At 43.7% G+C, this 23,761-nt stretch overlaps 1 protein-coding gene across 1 annotated transcript; it reads right to left on the bottom strand.

Moving 5' to 3' along the window:
• Window positions 1-337: 337 nt before the first annotated feature.
• LOC135508529 (deubiquitinase DESI2-like) lies at window positions 338-21,756 on the bottom strand. Its single transcript, XM_064928779.1, has 5 exons — window positions 20,825-21,756; window positions 12,093-12,165; window positions 10,617-10,710; window positions 3,135-3,276; window positions 338-2,931 (listed from the first exon to the last, which is right to left on the bottom strand). The coding sequence occupies exons 1-5, from the start codon at window positions 20,861-20,863 to the stop codon at window positions 2,680-2,682; spliced, it is 600 nt and encodes a 199-aa protein (XP_064784851.1). The 5' UTR covers window positions 20,864-21,756; the 3' UTR covers window positions 338-2,679.
• Window positions 21,757-23,761: the final 2,005 nt, after the last annotated feature.

Genomic DNA, 23,761 nt, shown 5'->3' with positions numbered 1-23,761 from the left:
AAGCACATTACCAATTGAGGTTAAAATTGACACAATAGAAAAAGTTATCTGACTGTTCTTACATTTAGTGTCATTTACTGATTTACAGAACCCATTTCAAATCCATGGGTTCAATTCACTGACCTCTATAGAACCCATTTCAAATCCATGGGTTCAATTTCTTCTATAGAACCCATTTCAAATCCATGGGTTCAATGACCTTCTACAGAACCCATTTCAAATCCATGGGTTCAATTCACTGACCTCTATAGAACCCATTTCAAATCCATGGGTTCAATTCACTGACCTTCTATAGAACCCATTTCAAATCCATGGGTTCAATTCACTGACCTCTATAGAACCCATTTCAATCCATGGGTTCAATTCACTGACCTCTACAGAACCCATTTCAATCCATGGGTTCAATTCACTGACCTCTACAGAACCAATTTCAATCCATGGGTTCAATTCACTGACCTCTACAGAACCCATTTCAATCCATGGGTTCAATTCACTGACCTCTACAGAACCCATTTCAATACATGGGTTCAATTCACTGACCTCTACAGAACCCATTTCAAATCCATGGGTTCAATTCACTGACCTCTACAGAACCCATTTCAATCCATGGGTTCAATTCACTGACCTCTACAGAACCCATTTCAAATCCATGGGTTCAATTCACTGACCTCTGAACCCATTTCAACAAGAAGAACAATAATCTTCCTGATGATGCAAAATAAAGAGTTACTCCATTAAAAAATAAATACAAATATAGATTATTTAAAAATATAAGTATATAAACAAATAAATAGTTTCCCCCCCACCCAGTTGTCATGGAGATGGTGTATGGTAATGAGACACCTGTGTAACAACCACAGGTCATGTGATTTCCTTCCTGAGAGGGGGATGGGGGTGGAGGCAGACAGACAGAGACAGTAAACCAAGGAGAAGAGAAAGAAAGGACAATATTATTCTCCAGGAATATGTGTGGAATACAATGGAGTGGGCTTCACAAGGCATACTATTGAATCTACAAGAGCAGCATTATAAACGCATGAACAGAAAAGGGCGAATAACATGTATCCTCATGTCTGTCTCATCTGAAAACAGCATTATTTATGTGTTTTTTTTAAATGGGATAGTAGTCAGTTTAGTACACTAGTTCAGGACTTGACTGGTAGGACCACTACCCCCTTGTTTCAGGGAGCACGTGTGTAAATCCAACTCATTCAGAGACATTTCCACATCAATTTTAAAAAAAGACATTTAGAAAACAAAACCCCTTTTCATTCACACAATGCTCCCACTGTAACACAGCCCCCCCCCCCCCCATACACACTAACTCAATCACTCTGTGAAATCAGCTGGGAAGGCAGTAGGGGAGGCAGCGGGGAGGGTCATCCAAGGCCTGTGATTCAACAGTTACTATTGAGTTTCATCATGGAAGATTTCCATGGAAGAAGAGTGCAAATGCCACTTTCAGAGAGTCACCTGACAGTGTTATTCACGATAGTGGTAAATTGGCAAAATACATGGGGCGCAGACACCATCTTGTTAAACAATGCACGAGACCATGCTATGGACAAATGACAACCGAATATAAATATTCATATGATAAAATGAACATGATCAGAGATTAAATTTAGACGTCTTCACTTCTTGTTGTCGAATCCTTTGTTTCTTGACACATTGTTTTGAGTTAAGAATGACGTTTAACAGAAAGGTGCTCGTTCAAAACAACCCACAGGTAGTTATTCCCAAACAGAGAATATATATATATATATATCAATATATATGGTTCTGCTTCTTCAACTTCTAAAATGGCCAGCATATTAACTTACCCCAACACATCAACAAAACAGGCATCACTGATGATTACAACTGAAGGCCAAGTAAGGGAGTTATTGAACCTCTTGAAACTAGCAGAGAGTAACATCCTGCTCATGCCACAATACCAGTAGTCTCAGACAGAGATACTTAAGACTGCATCCCGAAATTGGCGAAGGGTGCATCTCTGTGGTGTTAGATATACATCTAGTCTAAAGAAGGAGCTGCTCTGGAAGAAGGGCATGAGGGATGAAGGCTGGCAAGGATTTAACAATACCTGGGAAAAAGACCAACACTAGAAAGTACCCCAGCCCTATAGTACATATTTCACCTTCATTTAACTTGGCAAGTCAGTTAAGAACAAATTCTTATTTTCAATGACGGCCTACCGGGGGTTAACTGCCTGTTCAAAGGGCAGAACGACAGATTTGTACCTTGTCAGCTCGGGGATTTGAACTTGCAACCTTCCACAAGGCTACCCTGCCGTCCTTACATAATGTAGCTGTGGTCAATCTGAGAGAACCATGCCATGGTCTGAGTTAGTTTGTCAACGCCTATAACAAATCCTTCAGAATATATCTACCGTACTCTTAAAAAAGGGAGAAAAGCAGGAAAAGGACCCAAGTGGATTTTGCAGGTCCCTTTGGCCCGGTGGCTTTATATGAGTTAGTACCAGCAGGCTAAGTCATCATCCGCCCCCTGTCTCTGTTCTCAGACTGGTGGTACTATGAGGTCAGGTGGTTATTCAGTCAGGCCCACAGATATAATATCACTACGCATCCCCGGCAGGGGTCAGCTGGTGACCTTCTGGTCCAGAGGTCATTGAAAGAGAGTCTATTGGCTGTTCTCTTCAGACCTACAGTCATTGGCTCAGACCCGTGTATGGCGACAGCTGTGTGAGGATCCGGTGCCCGCCCCAGCGGTCCCGGTGGCTGAGTTGGTGTCCTCGTCGCTGGACTCTCCGGCCTCCCGCTCCTCCTTGTGGAGCCCCATGCTGATGTGGCTCTGCAGGGCAGCGGGGGGCAGCCACTCCTTAGGGAGGCAGGTCTGGAGGAAGGGCACGCAGGAGCTGAAGTAGGCCAGACGGTTCACCCAGCGAGGGATCTCACGCCCACACAACAGCTGGAATAGAACGAGTACAACTAAAAATAAAATACTCATCATAAAAATGTATTTTATATTCAATAGGCATTATTAATAAAATAAAAAAGTTTTTTATTCAGTTATCAAGTTATTCACAATAACGTAAATATATTTCAGATGTTGTACGTGTGATCAAAGAAACAAAATGTTGAATAATTGCTTGAATGTTTCTCATACTGAACCTCAGACAGCGAGGATGAGAAGTGGTTGCAGTTCTTGTGCATTAGATGGTAGGAGTTGCCCTTGAAATCCGTCCCCAGGTCCTCCATGATTTTATCCACATCCTCCACAGCAAAGTCTGTTGTGCCTAAAGCGATGGCCTCCCTGTGTAGAACGAAGAAAACAAAGCTGATACGGACGTACCAAACTTGGAGATAGCGGTGCTGGGTGTAACGGGGGAAATATTTAATGAATTCCTCTCCTGTATATTATTTACTGTAACTAAGTACTGGAGGTTCCTACCTATAAGTCCGGAGGTTCCTACCTATAAGTCCTGAGGTTCCTACCTATAAGTACTGAGGTTCCTACCTATAAGTACTGAGGTTCCTACCTATAAGTCCTGGAGGTTCCTACCTATAAGTCCGGAGGTTCCTACCTATAAGTACTGGAGGTTCCTACCTATAAGTCCTGAGGTTCCTACCTATAAGTACTGAGGTTCCTACCTATAAGTACTGAGGTTCCTACCTATAAGTACTGAGGTTCCTACCTATAAGTACTGAGGTTCCTACCTATAAGTCCTGAGGTTCCTACCTATAAGTACTGAGGTTCCTACCTATAAGTACTGAGGTTCCTACCTATAAGTACTGAGGTTCCTACCTATAAGTACTGAGGTTCCTACCTATAAGTACTGAGGTTCCTACATATAAGTACTGAGGTTCCTACCTATAAGTACTGGAGGTTCCTACCTATAAGTACTGAGGTTCCTACATATAAGTACTGAGGTTCCTACCTATAAGTACTGGAGGTTCCTACCTATAAGTACTGAGGTTCCTACCTATAAGTACTGGAGGTTCCTACCTATAAGTACTGGAGGTTCCTACCTATAAGTACTGAGGTTCCTACCTATAAGTACTGAGGTTCCTACCTATAAGTACTGGAGGTTCCTACCTATAAGTACTGAGGTTCCTACCTATAAGTACTGGAGGTTCCTACCTATAAGTACTGGAGGTTCCTACCTATAAGTACTGAGGTTCCTACCTATAAGTACTGAGGTTCCTACCTATAAGTACTGAGGTTCCTACCTATAAGTACTGAGGTTCCTACCTATAAGTACTGAGGTTCCTACCTATAAGTACTGAGGTTCCTACCTATAAGTACTGGAGGTTCCTACCTATAAGTACTGAGGTTCCTACCTATAAGTACTGAGGTTCCTACCTATAAGTACTGGAGGTTCCTACCTATAAGTACTGAGGATACTACCTATAAGTACGGAGGTTCCTAGCTATAAGTACTGAGGTTCCTACCTATAAGTACTGAGGTTCCTACCTATAAGTACTGAGGTTCCTACCTATAAGTACTGGAGGTTCCTACCTATAAGTCCTGAGGTTCCTACCTATAAGTACTGAGGATACTACCTATAAGTACTGGAGGTTCCTACCTATAAGTCCTGAGGTTCCTACCTATAAGTACTGAGGTTCCTACCTATAAGTACTGAGGATACTACCTACAAGTACGGAGGTTCCTACCTATAAGTACTGGAGGTTCCTACCTATAAGTACGGAGGTTCCTACCTATAAGTACTGAGGATACTACCTATAAGTACGGAGGTTCCTACCTATAAGTACTGAGGTTCCTACCTATAAGTACTGGAGGTTCCTACCTATAAGTACTGAGGTTCCTACCTATAAGTACTGAGGATACTACCTATAAGTACTGAGGTTCCTACCTATAAGTACTGAGGTTCCTACCTATAAGTCCTGAGGTTCCTACCTATAAGTACTGAGGTTCCTACCTATAAGTACTGAGGATACTACCTATAAGTACTGGAGGATCCTACATATAAGTACTGAGGATACTACCTATAAGTCTATACCTATTTTGGGGCGGTAGGGTAGCCTAATGGTTAGAGTGTAGAGGAGATAGGGTAGCCTAATGGTTAGAGTGTAGAGGAGATAGGGTAGCCTAGTGGTTAGAGCGTTGGACTAGTAACCGGAAGGTTGCGAGTTCAAACCCCTGAGCTGCAAGGTAAAAATCTGTTGTTCTGCCCCTGAACAGGCAGTTAACCCACTGTTCCCAGGCCGTCATTGAAAATAAGAATGTGTTCTTAACTGACTTGCCTGGTTAAATAAAGGTTAAATAAAGTCCGGAGGATACCACCTATAAGTACTGAGGTTCCTACCTATAAAAAGTCTACCGTTGTTAAAGTTAGGCTCCATTCTGGGTCTGGGACACAATGATAATGTATCTGTCACACTGTGTGATTCTGTAGCAGCTGATGTTGTGACTTCCTACAAGCGTCTCAGTCTGGTGTTTAGAGAACATTTGGTTCTGATTAATATATACAGTGCCTTCAGAATGTATTCATAACCCTTGACTGAATCCACATTTTGTTGTGTTACAGCCTTATTGTAAAATGTATTAAATCAATGTTTCTCTCCCCTCTACGCACAATAATCCATAAGGACAAAGTGAAATGACATTCTTGCAAATGTTTCTGAAAATGAAATGCAGAAATATCTCATTTTCATAAATATTCGCACCCCTGAGTTACAATCACCTTTGACAGTGATTACAGCTGTGAGGCTTTCTGGGTAAATCTGTAAGAGCTTTGCACACATTGATTCTACAATATTTGCCCATTATTCTTTTCAAAATCATGGCTAGACAAACCATTTTCAAGTCTTGCCATAGATTTTCAAGCAGATTTTTAAGTCAAAGCTGTAACTTGGCCATTCAGGAACATTCACTGTCTTCTTAGTAAGCAACTCCAGTGGAGATGTGTCCTTGTGTTTTAAGTTATTGTCCTGCTGAAATGTGAATTCATCTCCCAGTGTCTGCTGGAAAGCAGACTGAAACAGGTTTCCCTCCAGGGTTTTGCCTGTGCTTAGCTCCATTCCATTTATGTTTTTATCCTGAAACACCCCCCAGTCCTTAACGATGACAAGCATACCCATAACATGATGCAGCCACCACTATGCTTGGAAATATGGAGAGTGGTACTCAGTAATGTGTTTGTATTGGATTTGCCCTAAACATAACACTTTGTATTCAGGACAAAAAGTGAATTGCTTTGCCACATTTTGCCACAGTATTACTAGTGACTTGTTGGAAACAGGATGCTTGTTTTGGAATAGTTGTATTCTGTACAGACTTCATTATTTTCACTCTGTCATTAGGTTAGTATCACGGAGTATGTATGATACTAACCTAATGACAGAGTGAAAATAAGGAAGTGTGTACAGAATACAACTATTCCAAAACATCCATCCTGTTTCCATGTTGATTAGTATCTCTACCTGCACATTCATCTTCTGCCGATCTACCATTCCAGTGTTTAATTGTTATATTGTAATTACTTCACCACCATGGCCTATTTATTTCCTTATCTTACCTCATTTGCACTCACTGTATATAGACGTTTTGTTTTCTTTTGTTCTACTGTATTATTGACTGTATGTTCTGTTTATTCCAGGTGTAACTCTGTGTTGTAGCCTACCTGTTATAAAGGTGTTCTCAATTGCCTTTGTTTTATCTGGGCCAGGTTAAATAAAGGTGTTCTAAATGAGAACTTGTTCTCAACTGGCCTACCTGGTTAAATAAAGGTGTTCTCAACTAGCCTACCTATTTAAATAAAGGTGTTCTCAACTGGCCTACCTGGTTAAATAAAGGTGTTCTCAACTGGCCTACCTGGTTAAATAAAGGTGTTCTCAACTGGCCTACCTGGTTAAATAAAGGTGTTCTCAACTGGCCTACCTGGTTAAATAAAGGTGTTCTCAACTGGTCTACCTGGTTAAATAAAGGTGTTCTCAACTGGTCTACCTGGTTAAATAAAGGTGTTCTCAACTAGCCTACCTGGTTAAATAAAGGTGAAATAAATAAAAATGAAGAAAGTGTTTATAAATTCAGTTGTGTTTGTAGATACAGTTGAATTTAAGCAACAGCCACTAGTCTCTTGTATGAGCAGGTGCAATGATATCCACTTCACTTTCATGCTCATATCAAGTGGCAGCTGTACTCATCCAGGGACATCCTCTACCAGCCCTCACTCACCTGCATTCCTAAAAGTTGTGTTTAAATGATGTACTAGTCTCTTTTTACTCCTTCAAGGAATACATTTTCCCTGATTTACCCAAAAGTACTGTTCCATGGATACAGAAGGTGAATTTTTGAATGCTTAGCAGGAAAATTGTCTAATTTACACACTTATCAAGAGAACATCCCTGGTCATCCCTACTGCCTCTGATCTGGTGGACTCACTAAACAGAGAACATCCCTGGTAATCCCTACTGCCTGCCTCTGATCTGGTGGACTCACTAAACAGAGAACATCCCTGGTCATCCCTACTGCCTGCCTCTGATCTGGTGGACTCACTAAACAGAGAACATCCCTGGTCATCCCTACTGCCTGCCTCTGATCTGGTGGACTCACTAAACAGAGAACATCCCTGGTCATCCCTACTGCCTGCCTCTGATCTGGTGGACTCACTAAACAGAGAACATCTCTGGTCATCCCTACTGCCTCTGATCTGGAGCCCTCACTCACCTACCCTCTGGACTCACTAAACAGAGAACATCCCTGGTCATCCCTACTGCCTCTGATCTGGAGGACTCACTAAACAGAGAACATCCCTGGTCATCCCTACTGCCTCTGATCTGGAGGACTCACTAAACAGAGAACATCCCTGGTCCTCCCTACTGCCTCTAATTTTGCAGACTCACTAAACACATGCTTCATTTGTAAATTATGTGTTGGAGTGAGCCCCTATCTGCCAATAAGAAAATGTGTCCGTCTACTTTGCTTAAAATAAGGAATTTGAAATGATTTATACTTGTACTTTTTATACTTAAGTATATATATATATATATATATATAAGACCAACTAATTTTAGACTTTTACTCAAGTAGTATTTTACTGGGTGACTTTCACTTTTACTTGAGTCATTTTCTATTAAGGGATCTTTACTTTTACTACAGTATGCCTATTGGGTAATTTGTCCACCACTGTATAGGCCTAATGTAAGCCTAAACAATACTGAACAAAAATATAAAAACACAACATGCAACACTTTCATCATTTTTACTGAGTTACAGTTGATATGAGGAAATCAGTCCATTTAAATAACTTCATTAGGCACTAATCTATGGATTTCATCCCGTTGCCTCATCGAGTTCTAAACGAGCTGGCTGATCTGGGGCCTAAACAGGCTGACCTCGGGTCGATCAGGTGAAAGAGTGCTGGTCATCCCGGGTTAATCGGGGAGGCTGTTAAAAGAGAAATCCCTGGCAGTGATTTTTAAGGAACACGTCATGACTGCCTCTGATCTGGAGGACTCCTAAACGAACTCCTGAGCCCGTTGGGGAGTTGCAGCAATGAGACAAGATCATAATTGGGGAGAAAGAAAATGGTAAAAAAAATAAATAAACAAAATGGTCCTCACAATGGCCCACAGTATCTCTTCACGGTATTCCTGTGCATTCAAATTACCATTGATAAAACGCAATTGTGTTCGTTGTCCGTAAACAGAGAACATTTATGCCTGCCCACATCATAACCTCACCTGCCACCATGGGGCTAAACTCTGTTCAACCCTACTGCCTCTGATCTGACATCAGCAAACCGAACATCCCTGGTCGCCCACACCATTCTATACACGTGGTCCGTCTACTTTGCTTAAAATAAGCCGGATTTATTTGTGCTTTTTATACTACCAAATTCTCTTAAAAGATGAAGAGAAATTAAACATTCAAAATACTGCAAAAATATAAAAAAAAATGCACATTTAAAGCAGTTTTGAGGAAAACCATTTAAATAAAAACCACAATGCCAGGGTTCTCCGTCAGGTGAAATAATGTTCGCGGTGTTTTTAAGGACCTCACATTACCGGCAATGAGGATCTTTATTTATTTATTTTGGTTTTATTTATTTTTATTGTGTTTTATCTTTATTTAACTCACCGCCACCATGGGGGCAAGAACAAATTCTTATTTACAATGACGGTCTACCAAATTCTCTTAAAAGATGGTTAACATTCAAAATGCCAAATTTGTTCAGGGGCGAAAATAATGTAATAATAATTTGTACCTTGTCAGCTCAGGGATTCGAACTTGCAACCTTTCGGTTACTAGTCCAACGCTCTAACCACTAGGCCACCCTGCCACCCCAGATATTTGAGCAAAGTGAAACTGATAACGACACTGTCATGAATTGCGAAACAAGCCAGTCGTTATTATGGTCCTCAGTTAATTCAGTGCATTTCAGCAGTAGGTCTAGTCTATCTCGACACAGAGCGCAGCGTTGTCCAATCATACAAACTTGTAACCGCAATTAAACAGAATGCAAATGACCAAAGTTTTCTAAGCTTACTAGATAACCTCCAACGAATGACAGAATATCTCCTATTTGTCAAAATCAAGTTGATGATTATACAGATAGCAGATTAACTCATGAATAAAAGGGGCGATGGAGAGTGGAAATAGTTTAAATATCAAGGTAACTGTTTAAAAAAAATATCCATATCTACTCTCATACGGTTTGTTGATCACACATTCTCTACTGAAGCTCTCATAGGGGCCGCAATAGGAGACAGCGCAGAGAAGCGGGTGAAATGTTTTAAAGCAGTATTTTGACGTGGATAGGCAAGAGAGACGTGCTTTTTAATGCAACCTATGGATTACAGAATAAAATTAGGAATTTATGCGAGACAGGAGTCAGAATTTTGCGATTGGGATGATAGAAACATAGCCTAGACTCTATAGAAGGCTCTGACGCGAGTCAATGGATACATAATACTCTTGATTTCGGTTACATTGTTGCAAGCTAAATGTTTCTGATCAGTGATCGACGAGCAAACAAATATATACCACTTCTACTTGTCCAGCCAGAGATCAATTAACCAAATATACTCTGGTATGACAAGTTAGCAAAATGTTCTGATTGGCTAATATATGAGCAAACATGAATAGTGATCATTAGCACTCACATCAAGTTAGCGCACATTTCCCCAGTCTAATTGTTACCTTATGATTCAGTGGAAACCAAAATGGAATGATTTATAGAGGAGTCCCCCAAACTTGAATCAAAGCAGTGCGATTGGGCTGTCCCAATCAAAATGGCGCTGAAATTACCATCTACTGTAGGCGACCACACATGACTATGCGTTCTTCCCAACACTAGTTTAAGTAAATATAGCCTACTGTTTTTTATTTATTTATTTATTTATTTTAGAAATCTGGCTTTTTTTTCCGGGTTGGAGCTCATTTAATATCTGTGATGTCGGACCAGGCCTGGGCTCGGGTTTCAGCTCACCAGACTTGGATCGGACTGGGATCGGACTGGGATCGAATGTTCACATAAAAGGAGAACTCTGCATTCTGATCTTCTGTTGTGAAACAGAGGCCATTGACCACTTTATGTGACAAGGCCCTCTGTAGAACCCTGTGTGTGTGTGTGTGTGTGTGTGTGTGTGTGTGTGTGTGTGTGTGTGTCTGTGATGATGTAAACTCACTTGAATTTGAAGGTCTCTCCTAATTCAGTGGTGTTTCCAGGGTTTATTTCAAATACGCCACTAAATGGGTATGGATGACCTCCATACGCAAACTCTGTAATAAAGATGAGAAGGAAGGAACACATTGAACATCAGAGATGTATCGGCGCTCACATTACAGGTGTGAGGAATGACAAGAGAAAAATGAAATGCTGTCACCACCTCACCTTCCAACAAAGGAACGGTGAAGCAAGCTGAAAGTGAGAAGATACTGTGTGTGGTGAAAATATATCACATGAGAAGATATCGTGTGGTGTTGGTGTGAGAAGATATCGTGTGGTGTTGGTGTGAGAAGATATCGTGTTGGTGTGAGAAGATATCGCTTGGTGTTGGTGTGAGAAGATATCGTGTGGTGTTGGTTGAGAAGGTGTTGGTGTGAGAAGATATCGTGGTGTGGTGTGAGAAGATATCGTGGTGTTGGTGTGAGAAGATATCGTGTGGTGTTGGTGTGAGAAGATATCGTGTTGGTGTGAGAAGATATCGCGTGGTGTTGGTGTGAGAAGATATCGTGTGGTGTTGGTGTGAGAAGATATCGTGTGGTGTTGGTGTGAGAAGGTTGGTGTGAGAAGATATCGTGTGGTGTGAGAAGATATCGTGTTGGTGTGAGAAGATATCGTGTGGTGTTGGTGTGAGAAGATATCGTGTTGGTGTGAGAAGATATCGTGTGGTGTTGGTGTGAGAAGATATCGTGTGGTGTTGGTGTGAGAAGATATCGTGTTGGTGTGAGAAGATATCGTGTTGGTGTGAGAAGATATCGTGTTGGTGTGAGAAGATATCGTGTTGGTGTGAGAAGATATCGTGTTGGTGTGAGAAGATATCGTTTGGTGTGAGAAGATATCGTGTTGGTGTGAGAAGATATCGTGTGGTGTGAGAAGATATCGTGTGGTGTTCGATCAATGTGTCATCCTGGCTGATAGGCTCCTCATGACTACTTAATCTATTATAAACGCAGAAAAAACATCCTCATGTTTAAAAAAACGATGAATTCCCCTGTGAAAGTTACGTGATCTTCCGCGGTACTTCTGGGTCGTGTCCCCTAATCTTTTGAACGGACTTGACGATTATGACGATTATATCATCAAATTCGAGAAAATGCAGACGTGTAAGAGATACATAAAAATAAAAATCATAAAAACACGTGTGTTTATGGGTGTATTTACATCTGCCAGATGCCTTGTTTAATAAATAAGGTCGATCGGTCGGTCGGGTCGGTGGTAAAACTCTCTCTCTCCACACATTATGATTCAATGGTGAGTCACTCAGGAGGAAAGAACAACAAAATGACAGAACCTCAATGGGATAGAAGCTGTGGAGAGACGTTCCACATCGAACATTCCATTTAGCCAACAGCACACTGACTGACTGAATGAATGAATGGGTGAGTGAGTGAGTGAATGGCTGGATGAATGAGAAAGTAATGAAGGTCTTCCTCTGTACCTCGGCCATAGATCTCGATGCCTGAGTGGTAGACTCCAACACCCAGAGTGGAAGTGTACTCGTTGATCCAGTACTAGAACGAGAGAGAGAGAGAGAGAGAGAGAGAGAGAGACAGAGACAGAGACAGAGACAGACAGAGAGAGAGAGAGACAGAGACAGACAGAGACAGAGACAGAGAGAGAGAGAGAAAGAGACAGAGACAGAGAGAGAGAGAGAAAGAGACAGCGAGAGAGACAGCCAGAGAGAAAAACAGACAGAGAGAGAGAAAGAGACAGACAGAGAGAGAAACAGACAGAGAGAGAGAGAGAGACAGACAGAGAGAGAAACAGACAGAGAGAGAGAGAGAAAGAGACAGACAGAGAGACAGACAGAGACAGACAGAGAGAGAAACAGACAGAGAGAGAGAGAGAGACAGACAGAGACAGACAGAGAGAGAAACAGACAGAGAGAGAGAGAGAGATGTCTACTGTTAATTTTTATTGTTTATTTCACTTTATATATTATAAACTTGCTTTGACAATGTTAACATATGATGACAATAAAGCCCCTTGAATTGAATTGAATTGAGAGAGAGAGAGACAGACAGAGAAACAGACAGAGAGAGAGACAGAGAGAGAGAGAGAGAGACAGACAGACAGACAGAGAGAGAGAGAGAGAGAGAGAAACACCGGGAAAGTTAAAAAGGATGCTACTCATAATTTCCTCTACACATAATGTGGTGGTCCAATCCCCCCCCCTTACAGAACCCCTCTCTTCCCAATCAGGGTACCTGTAAACAAGGCTAATCGAGTGTCTCAGATTAGAAGAGCTGTTTTCAGTTTAGCCTTTTAGAGCAGGGATAATAAGGTCACATGGGTCAGGGAAGACCTGATCCGAGATCAACTTTATACGTACGGAGCCAGACTTTTGGTAGCACCCCATCACCACAGATTATCCTCCCTAAAATCTAATTACCCGGGGTACCAGGTAATAACATGGTTATAGCGACGGGATACCAGGTAATAACATGGCTATATACACAGGGTACCAGGTAATAACATGGCTATATACACAGGGTACCAGGTAATAACATGGTTATATACACAGGGTACCAGGTAATAACATGGCTATATACAGGGAGGTAATAACATGGCTATATACAGGGAGGTAATAACATGACTATATACAGGGAGTACCAGGTCGTAACATGGCTATATACACGGGGTACCAGGTAATAACATGACTATAAACACAGGGAGTACCAGGTAATAACATGGCTATATAGAGGGAGTACCAGGTAATAACATGGCTATATACACGGGGTACCAGGTAATAACATGGTTATATAGACGGGGTACCAGGTAATAACATGGTTATATACAGGGTACCAGGTAATAACATGGCTATATACAGGGAGTACCAGGTAATAACATGGCTATATACAGGGAGTACCAGGTAATAACATGGTTATATACAGGAAGTACCAGGTAATAACATGGTTATATACAGGGAGTACCAGGTAATAACATGGCTATATACAGGGAGTACCAGGTAATAACATGGTTATATACAGGGAGTACCAGGTAATAACATGGCTATATACAGGGAGGTAATAACATGGCTATATACAGTGAGGTAATAACATGGCTATATACAGGGAGTACCAGGTAATAACATGACTATATACAGGGAGTACCAGGTAATAACATGGCTATATACAGGGAGTACCAGGTAATAACATGGCTATATACAGGAAGTACCAGGTAATAACATGGCTATATACAGGGAGTACCAGGTAATAACATGGCTATATACAGGGAGTACCAGGTAATAACATGGCCATATACAGGGAGTACCAGGTAATAACATGGCCATATACAGGGAATACCAGGTAATAACATGGATATATACAGGAAGTACCAGGTAATAACATGGCTATATACAGGAAGTACCAGGTAATAACATGACTATATACAGGGAGTACCAGGTAATAACATGGCCATATACAGGGAGTACCAGGTAATAACATGGCTATATACCCGGGGTCCAGGTAATAACATGGCTATATACAGGAAGTACCAGGTAATAACATGGCTATATACAGGAAGTACCAGGTAATAACATGGCTATATACCCGGGGTCCAGGTAATAACATGGCTATATACAGGGAGTACCAGGTAATAACATGGCTATATACAGGAAGTACCAGGTAATAACATGTCTATATACAGGGAGTACCAGGTAATAACTTGGCTATATACCCGGGGTTCCCATAATGACAAAGCGAAAACAGGTTTTTAGATATGTGTGCAAATGTATTACAAATAAAAACATTCAGACCGGCCTCTCGAGTGGCGCAGTGGTCTAAGGCACTGCATCGCAGTGCTAGCTGTGCCACTAAAGGTTCTGGTTTCGAGGCCAGGCTCTGTTGCAGACGGCTGTGACCGGGAGACCCATGGGGCGGCGCACAATTGTCCCAGCGTCGTCCGGGTTAGGGGAGGGCTTGGCCCAGCGTCGTCCGGGTTAGGGGAGGGCTTGGCCCAGCGTCGTCCGGGTTAGGGGAGGGTTTGGCCCAGCGTCGTCCGGGTTAGGGGAGGGTTTGGCCCAGCGTCGTCCGGGTTAGGGGAGGGCTTGGCCCAGCGTCGTCCGGGTAACGGGGAGGGCTTGGCCCAGCGTCGTCCGGGGTAACGGGGAGGGTTTGGCCCAGCGTCGTCCGGGTTAGGGGAGGGTTTGGCCCAGCGTCGTCCGGGTTAGGGGAGGGCTTGGCCCAGCGTCGTCCGGGTTACGGGGAGGGCTTGGCCCAGCGTTGTCCGGTTAACGGGGAGGGTTCGGCCCAGCGTCGTCCGGGTTTGGGGAGGGCTTGGCCCAGCATCGTCCGGGTTTGGGGAGGGCTTGGCCCAGCGTCGTCCGGGTAACGGGGAAGGCTTGGCCGGCAGGGATGTTCCGGTCCCATCATGCACCAGCGACTCCTGTGGTGGGCCGGGCGCAATGCACGGTGGTCCCTCCGACACATTGGTGTGGCTGGCTTCCGGGTTAAGTGGGCGTTGTGTCAAGAAGCAGTGCGGCTTGGCTTGGTTGTGTTTCGGAGGACACATGGCTCTCGACCTTCGCCTCTCCCGAGTCGGTACGGGAGTTGCAGCGATGGGACAAGACTGTAACTACCAATTGGAAACCACGAAATTGGGGAGAAAAGGGGTTAAAAAAAGTACACCATTTTTTTTATTAATAAACACAATACCCCATAATGACATCACAATACCCCATAATGACAAAGTGAAAACAGATTTTTAGAAATGTTTGTACATTTATTACAAATAAGATACCTTATTTACATAAGTATTCAGACCCTTTTCTTTGAGACTCTACATTGAGCTCAGGTGCATCCTGTTTCCATTGATCATCCTTGAGATGTTTCTACAACTTGATTGGAGTCCACCTGTGGATAAATTCAATTGATTGGACATGATTTGGAAAGGCACACACGTGTCTATATAAGGTCCCACAGTTGACAGCGCATGTCAGAGCAAAAAAATCAAGCCATGAGGTCGAAAGATTTGCCAGAGCTCCAAGACAGGATTGTGTCGAGATACAGATCTGGGGAAGCACAAAGGTATCAAATTTTTTTTGCAACACAGTGGCCTCCATCATTCTTAAATGGAAGAAATTTGGAACCACCAACTCTTCCTATATCTGGCCGCCCGGCCAAACTGAACAATCGGGGGAGAAGGGCCTTGGTCAGGGAGGTGACCAAGAACCCGATGGTCATTATGACAGAACTCCAGAGTTCCTCTGTGGAGATGGGAGAACCTTCCAGAAGGGCAACCATCTCTGCAGCACTCCAAAAATCAGGCCTTTTATGGGGGAGTGGACAGACGGAAGCCACTCCTCAGTAAAAAGCAGTAAAACAGCCTGCTTGGAGTTTGCAAAAAGCCTCCTAAAGATTCTCAGACCATGAGAAACACGATTCTCTGGTCTGATGAAACCAAGATTGAACTGTTTGGGCTGAATGCCAGGTGTCGCGTCTGGAGGAAATCAGGCACCATCCCTACAGTGAAGCATGGTGGTGGCAGCATCATGTTGTGGGGATGTTTTTCAGTGGCAGGGACTGGGAGACTAGTCAGGATCGAGGGAAAGATGAACGGAAAAAAGTACAGAGAGATCCTTGATGAAAACCTGCTCCAGAACTCTCAGGACCTCAGACTGGGGCGAAGATTCACCTTCCAACAGGACAACAACCCTAAGCACAGAGCCAAGACAACGCAGGAGTGGCTTCGAGACAAGTCTCTGAATGTCCTTGAGTGGCCCAGTCAGCGCCCCGACTTGAACCCGATTGAACATCTCTGGAGAGACTTGAAAATAGCTGCGCAGCGACGCTCCCCATCCAACCTGACAGAGCTTGAGAGGATCTACAGAGAAGAATGGGAGAAACTCCACAAATACAGGTGTGCCAAACTTGTTGCGGCATACCCTAGAATACTTGACGCTGTAATCGCTGCCAAAGGTGCTTCAACAAAGTACTCAGTAAAGGGTCTGAATACTTATGTAAACGTGATATTTCAGTTTCTTATGCTTAATAAAATGTGTATCATTTAAAAAAATCTGTTTTTTTGCTTTGTCATTATGGTGTATTGTGTGTAGATTGTTGAGAGGAAAATACAATTGAATACATTTTAGAATAAGGCTAGCTAGGTAATGTAACAAATTGTGGAAAAAGTCAAGGGTTCTGAATACTTTCTGAATGTATTTCGCTTGGGGGTAGAAGCTGTTCAGGGTCCTGTTGGTTCCAGACCTGGTGCATTTGTACCGCTTGCCGAGCAGCAGCAGAGAGAACAGTCTATCACTTAGGTGGCTGGAGTCTTTTACAACTGTTCGGGCCTTCCTCTGACACTGCCTAGTGTCGAGGTCCTGGATGGTAGGGATCTCGGCCCCAGGGCGGTATGCAATATCCTCTGTGGTGCCTAGTGGTCGGGTCCCAAGCAGTTGCCAGACCAAGCGGTGATGCAGGCAGTCAAGATGCTCTCATTGTTGCAGCCGTATAACTTTTTGAGAATCTAAGGGCCCATGCTGAATCTTTTCAGCTTCCGGAAGGGGAAAAGGTGTTGTCGTGACCTTTTCACAACTGTGTTGGTGTGGTAGGACCATGATAAGTCCTTAATAATGTGGACACACCAATGAACTTGAAGCTCTCGACATGCTTGACCCTCCGTTTCCTGTAGTCTACGATCAGCTCCTTTGTCTTGCTAACTTTGAGGAAGATGTTGTTGTCCTAGCGCCACACTGCCAGGTCTTGGACCTCCTTGCTGTAGGCTAACTCATCATCGTTGGTGATCAGGCCTACCACCGAGTCGTGTGTGGCCATGCAGTCGTGGGTTAACAGCGAGTACTAAGCGTGCACCCCTGAGGGGCCCCAATACCAAGGGTCAGCGTGGAGGATGTGTTGTTGCCCACTCTAACCACCTCTAACCAGCTAGAAGTCAAGGATCCAGTTGCAGAGGGAGGTGTATAATCACAGGATCCTTAGCTTAGTGATTAGCTTGGAGGGCAATAAGGTATTGAACGCTGAGCTGTAGTCAATGAACAGCATTCTCACGTAGGTGTTCCCTTTGTCCAGGTGGGGAAGGACAGTGTGGAGTGCAATAGAGATTGCATCATCTGTCGATCTTTTGGGGCGGTATGCAAATTGGAGTGGGTCTAGGGTTTCTGGGATGATGGTGTTGATGTGAGCCATGAACAGCCTTTCAAAGCATTTCATGGCTACAGATGTGAGTGCTTCGGGCCGATAGCTATTTAGACCAGTTACCTTGGCGTTCTCGGTAAAAGGGACTATGGTGGTCTATTTGAAACATGTAAGTATTACGGACTGGGTCAGGGAGAGGTTGGGAATGTCAGTGAAGACACTTGGCAGGTGGAACAACGCACGCTCCGTCTGGCCCTGCGGCTTTGTGAATGTTAACCTGTTTAAAGGTCTTACACACATCAGCTACAGAGAGCATGATCACACAGTCGTCCAGAACAGCTGGTGGTCTTATGCATGGTTCAGCTTGCGTCACTGGGCAGCTCACGGCTGGGTTTCCTTTTATAATCCGTGATAGTTTGCGAGCCCTGCCACATTCGACGAGTGCCAGAGCCGGTGTAGTAAGACTCGATCTTGGTCCTGTATTGACGCTTTGCCATGTTTGATGGTTCATCGAAGGGCGTAGCGAGATGACTTACAAACATCTGGATTCACGTCCCGCTCCTTGAAAATGGCAGCTGTAGCCTTTAGCTCAATGCGGATGTTGCCTGTAACCCATGGCTTCTGATTGGGATATGTACGTACGGTCACTGTGGGGACGACGTCATCGATGCACTTATTAATGAAGCCTGTGACTGATGTGATAAACTTCTCAATGCCATCGGATAAATCCTCGGGAACATATTCCAGTCTGTGCTCGCCATCAGACCTCCTCCTGTACCCGTGTGTGTGGGGTGGGAAAGGGGGGGTAAAAGACATTCACAGCCCACCAGCTGGACCCTCCATTAATAATAGAGACTTTCCTGACTGACACAGTGCTAGTGAAACACTATCTATAAGCTTACTGTTGCAGGCTCTCACATACGGTATCCAACCAACTATTCTGTCTTTATAAGAAGAATTGGTAATCTGATAAGGCAAAGAAGCTAACTTTATTTTTGTGGACCAGATTACTGGAGTGCTTTGCTATTGGTCTTTCATTTTAATTTGACATTATCTAGCACACCACTGAAAAGAATCACCTTTAGTATTTGGTAAAACCATGTCTTGCATCTATGCAGTCTAACGCTGGAATGATGCTTGCAGTCTCTGAGGAACTCACACATTACATTCAATTTTCTTTCCATGTAGAAGTATCATGCCTCATTTCACACCCATCCTCCAATATCTCTGTCTCTCTCTCTCTCTCTCTCTCTCTCTGCGTCACTGTCTTTTAGAAATCAACCCATCACTCCTTCAGTTCTCTCAATGCACAGGCACAGAGTACAGTAATTCAAATGTACTCCTGTCTTCACTTGTCTTAGGTTCTTATTGTTGTTATTCAAAAAATGTTTAGGACTAGAGCTCTACGAACCAGGGTTGGGGCGAATTCCATTTAAAATCAACTCATTGCTTTTCAATGAGGTGCTCCCGAGTCCCAACCCATGACCACTTCTCTCGTTCTCTCTTTGGGGTCGCAACCTTCTCTCTCTCGCTCTCTCTTTGGGGTCGCACCCTTCTCTCTCTCTCTCTCTCTCTCTGGGGTCGCACCCTCTCTCTCTCTCTCTGGGGCACCCTTCTCTCTCTCTGGGGTCCACCCTTCTCTCTCGCACCTTTCTCTCTCTGGCACCCTTCTCTCTCTCTGGGGCACCCTTCTCTCTCCTTCGCACCCTTCTCTCTCTCTGGGGTCGCACCCTCTCTCTTTGGGGTCGCACCCTTCTCTCTCTTTGGGGTCGCACCCTTCTCTCTCTCTCTCTCTCTGGGGTCGCACCCTTCTCTCTCTCTCTCTCTGGGGTCACACCCTTCTCTCTCTCTCTCTCTCTGGGGTCACACCCTTCTCTCTCTCTGGGGTCACACCCTTCTCTCCACCCTTCTCTCTTTGGGGTCGCACCCTTCTCTCTCTTTGGGGTCGCACCCTTCTCTCTCTCTTTGGGGTCGCACCTTCTCTCTCTCTGGGGTCGCACCCCTTCTCTCTCTCTCTGGGGTCGCACCCTTCTCTCTCTCTGGGGGCACCCTTCTCTCTCTCGCACTCCTGGGGTCTCTCTCTCTGGGGTCGCACCCTTCTCTCTCCCTTCTCTCTCTCTGGGGTCGCACCCTTCTCTCTCTCTCTGGGGTCGCACCCCCTTCTCTCTCTGGGGTCGCACCCTCTCTCCAGCAGCACCCTTCCCCTGCATGACCTGTACCCTTCTCCAGCTCCCTGCATGACCTGTGCCAACCTGAGGGTCCCAGACACAGAGCAGTCCGGGCAAATGCCAGATGGGCCGGTACATCTTTAGCCCAGTGGGCCGGTCTCAATGGTGGGGTTTTGAACAAACCCCTTCTCTCTCTCTGGGGTCATACTGTTATCACAATAGGCCGGTGTGGTGCCCGGGCTGATTTATGGTCCCAGTCTGTCCCTACTCCCAACAAAACAGAGCAACACTGGGATTTAATCAGGCGTTTTTAGCAGCTGTGACTTTCAGCTCCACTGGGATCCTCATCTGTGACTGCTGGCCTGGAGACATCAGAGGAGAGGTGAGGAGCCAACTATGCACCTGCCTGGTTGTCAAATCCATCCCTGTGTGTGTGTGCTGGTCCTTCTATCCTTGTGGGGACCTAAAATCCCCTAAAAGTCCCCACGAGGATAGTAAAACAAGGAAAATAATCCCTTGTGGTGACATGTCCCACGTCCCCTTGAGGATAAAGGGGTTAGAATTAGGTTTAGGGTTTGGGTTACGGAAAATAGGATTTTGAATGGAAATTCCTTTTAGGTTGCCACGAGGATAGAACAAATTGCTTGTGTGTGTGTGCAAAGAGACTAAATATTGTATATTGTGTGTGTGTGCAAAGAGACTAAATATTGTATATTGTGTGTGTGTGCAAAGAGACTAAATATTGTATATTGTGTGTGTGTGCAAAGAGACTAAATATTGTATAGTGTGTGTGTGTGTGCAAAGAGACTAAATGTTGTATATTGTGTGTGTGTGACAATAGTAGGTTAAGTATGTTACATTGATTCCCATGCAAAATAATGTCACTGAGTGTAAACACACAATCTTACCATATCATACACATTAAGGGTGACAGGTTCATTAGCCATGGTTTAATCCTCAGATGGCAAGGCAACGTCGTCCTCTCCCTCCGACGTAAATTGCTCTGGGAACAGTCAGCACCTCTCGCCCCCGACACCCAAGAGGCGCATAGGATGGTACTCTGCTGATGTGCGCTTCCCGGATGGGCTACTCACACCGCGGCGTATAGGACTGAACGGAGCACCAGGGAAGATGATTATAATAATGTCTGTCATGCTCTGTCCTCAGCCAAAATAATACATTCTGTCCAATACTTCTGTCCGTTCAAAAGCTACGAGTATCTAGACTCTAGAGGTCGATAAAAAGTATCAAATATCAAAGCGAGGAGACGTAATATTTCGCTTTCTGGCTGTAAAGACCACAGGCACGCACAAAACAAATCCGTGTAGTTAGCTCACTAGCTAGCTCGAACTAGCCAGTTGCAGAACTTTTATTAACAAGGCCCATTTCCATTACCGGGCAAGAAAAATAAGGGCTCTGGAAACCAAACCTTCAGTTGTCTCTGTTATCGCATAAACCGCGATCAGCTAAAACAGCACAGCTGACCTGGGAGGATGATGATGATGATAATCAGAGGTTGAGACGAAGAGAGATTGATAAATGGGCCCAAAATCTGTTTTATCCAGCAGGTGGCGTTTTTTGAAAGTTTTTTTTTAACCTTTATTTAAACTAGGCAAGTCAGTGAATTCTTATTTACAGTAAGTGTGGAATTTGGTTAACAAAAAAGTAATGGTTTATTTGCAAGATGTGGCTTATTTGATCGAATAGAAGTTTCGTATTGTTTAAGTTGTTATGAGTGTAACGTTACCGGTATAAGTAGGACACGTGATATCACAGAAACGTTTGAGAGAAAAAAAAATACTTTATATCGGAGATCTGTCCTCTCATTGGCTAGAATGGTCCCACCTGATCTTGCCTCCGTTCCGACTGCTTTCCATTTTTCCATTTTTTGAAGACAGTCATTTTAACAAAGTTAATCACTCCTTGAGTATCTGGTTAATCACTCGAGAATCTGGTTAATCACTCCAGTATCTGGTTAATCACTCGAGAATCTGGTTAATCACTCAGTAGGTTAATATCTGGTTAATCACTCAGTAGTATCTGGTTAATCTGTGTGATGCTTTTTGTACGAATCCGGGATATTAACTGCAGAATATATAGAAATATATATATAGATAGCTGGCAATAGATCTCCGTATTGTTTTAAGGTTCACTTTCGTCTTGTCAGCTGTGGTGGTAAAAGCTAGCAATAGCGCAGGTATAGGACGTATCCAAGCCATGATCATTGTAGCTGGTGAAGCAGTTGAGTTCGTAAACAACAGTCGCGGATGATGTGGCTTTTCATCACGCAGACAGATTGAGAGTCGATTCGTTTTCCTGTAGTTGGCTACTGTCCTCCGCCTGTCTGTCCGATGATATCCTCCCCATCCCAACATTATATCTCTCACCGGAACAACAACAAAAAAAGGTGTCCTCCGGTCTCCAGAAAGTGAATAAAATCATCCGAACCGTGTGGTGCGGGTTATGACTAGATTTGATACAGTATGTGTCCGATTTGGCCTTACAGGTTAGAATGTAAGCAGGTTAGAATGTACGTAGCAGGTTAGAATGTACGTCGCAGGTTAGAATGTACGTAGCAGGTTAGAATGTACGTAGCAGGTTAGAATTTACGTCGCAGGTTAGAATTTACGTCGCAGGTTCAGAGAATTAGGAAAATTATTAGGGGAAAAAAAACTAAAACGTTTATGTTAATTTAACAAAGGCTGTACGGGCCGGGGAGGGGGGCATGCTTCTCTGTGAACGGGAACGAGTAAATGTCTTCCGCCACTAATTATGTCAATGCTGAGCTATATGAAGCCCTCAGCCTTGTTACAAAATTTGCTCAATCTGCTCAATCTGGCATCTGCATGCCACCCGAGGCTCCGCAATTGAGTCGCACCATACATTCTGCGCCTCCGACACACATTTTCGGATCAAGCATAAATGTTTGATTACAACATCGTGCTGCCTCCAACATTCTCCCCGCCACAAATTGATAAAAGGCTGCATAAATGGGCAGAGAGTTGCAGAAGTCAACAAAGCTTTTACCAAGAGATCACTTTAAAAATGATTTATCATCCAAAGCCACAGGGTGGAATCTTTACAGCAGAATCTGTAGTAATGTTAGATTGTGCAGAACATGAGTATAGGGGAGACCCATGCATTAGGGTGATTTATTTAACTAGGCAAGTCAGTTAAGAACAAATTCTTATTTACAATGATGGCCGAGGAACAGTAGGTTAACTGCCTTGTTCAGGGGCAGAAGGACAGACTTTTACCTTGTCAGCTCCAACCACTAGGCTACCTGCCGCCCCAGGTACAGTGCATTACAACAAAAATTAACTTGCTTGAAGGACATACACAGTAGGAGACGAGGATATACACAGTAGGAGACGAGGATATACACAGTAGGGACATACACAGTAGGCGAGGGAATACACGAGGGAATACACAGTAGGACATACACAGTAGGAGGATATACACAGTAGGAGACGAGGACATACACAGTAGGGACATACACAGTAGGGACGAGGGAATACACAGTAGGGACGAGGATATACACAGTAGGAGACGAGGATATACACAGTAGGAGGAGGGAATACACAGTAGGGACATACACAGTAGGAGACGAGGATATACACAGTAGGAGACGAGGATATACACAGTAGGAGACGAGGATATACACAGTAGGAGACGAGGATATACACAGTAGGAGACGAGGATATACACAGTAGGAGACGAGGGAATACACATACTTACAAGAAGAATAAACGGGAAACATTCTGCTGACCATAAATGATTATTTATTTGATTGTTTTATTCAATTTGAAAACAAAATACTGCTTTATTTTAAAGGCCAAAATTTA

This window comes from Oncorhynchus masou, chromosome 21 (assembly GCF_036934945.1).
Source record: "Oncorhynchus masou masou isolate Uvic2021 chromosome 21, UVic_Omas_1.1, whole genome shotgun sequence".
Taxonomy (NCBI): Eukaryota; Metazoa; Chordata; class Actinopteri; order Salmoniformes; family Salmonidae; genus Oncorhynchus; species Oncorhynchus masou.
This window is presented reverse-complemented; position numbering and strand designations above follow the sequence as displayed.

Excerpts from the sequence above, each read along its gene's own strand:
- LOC135508529 (XM_064928779.1), bottom strand. The coding sequence starts at position 20,863 with ATGGCTAATGAACCTGTCACCCTTAATGTGTATGATATG. Across the intron at positions 12,166-20,824 it reads CCCTTAATGTGTATGATATG|TACTGGATCAACGAGTACAC; the intron begins GTAAGATTGTGT and ends CTCTCGTTCTAG. Across the intron at positions 3,277-10,616 it reads GGAGAGACCTTCAAATTCAA|GGAGGCCATCGCTTTAGGCA; the intron begins GTGAGTTTACAT and ends CGTTCTACACAG.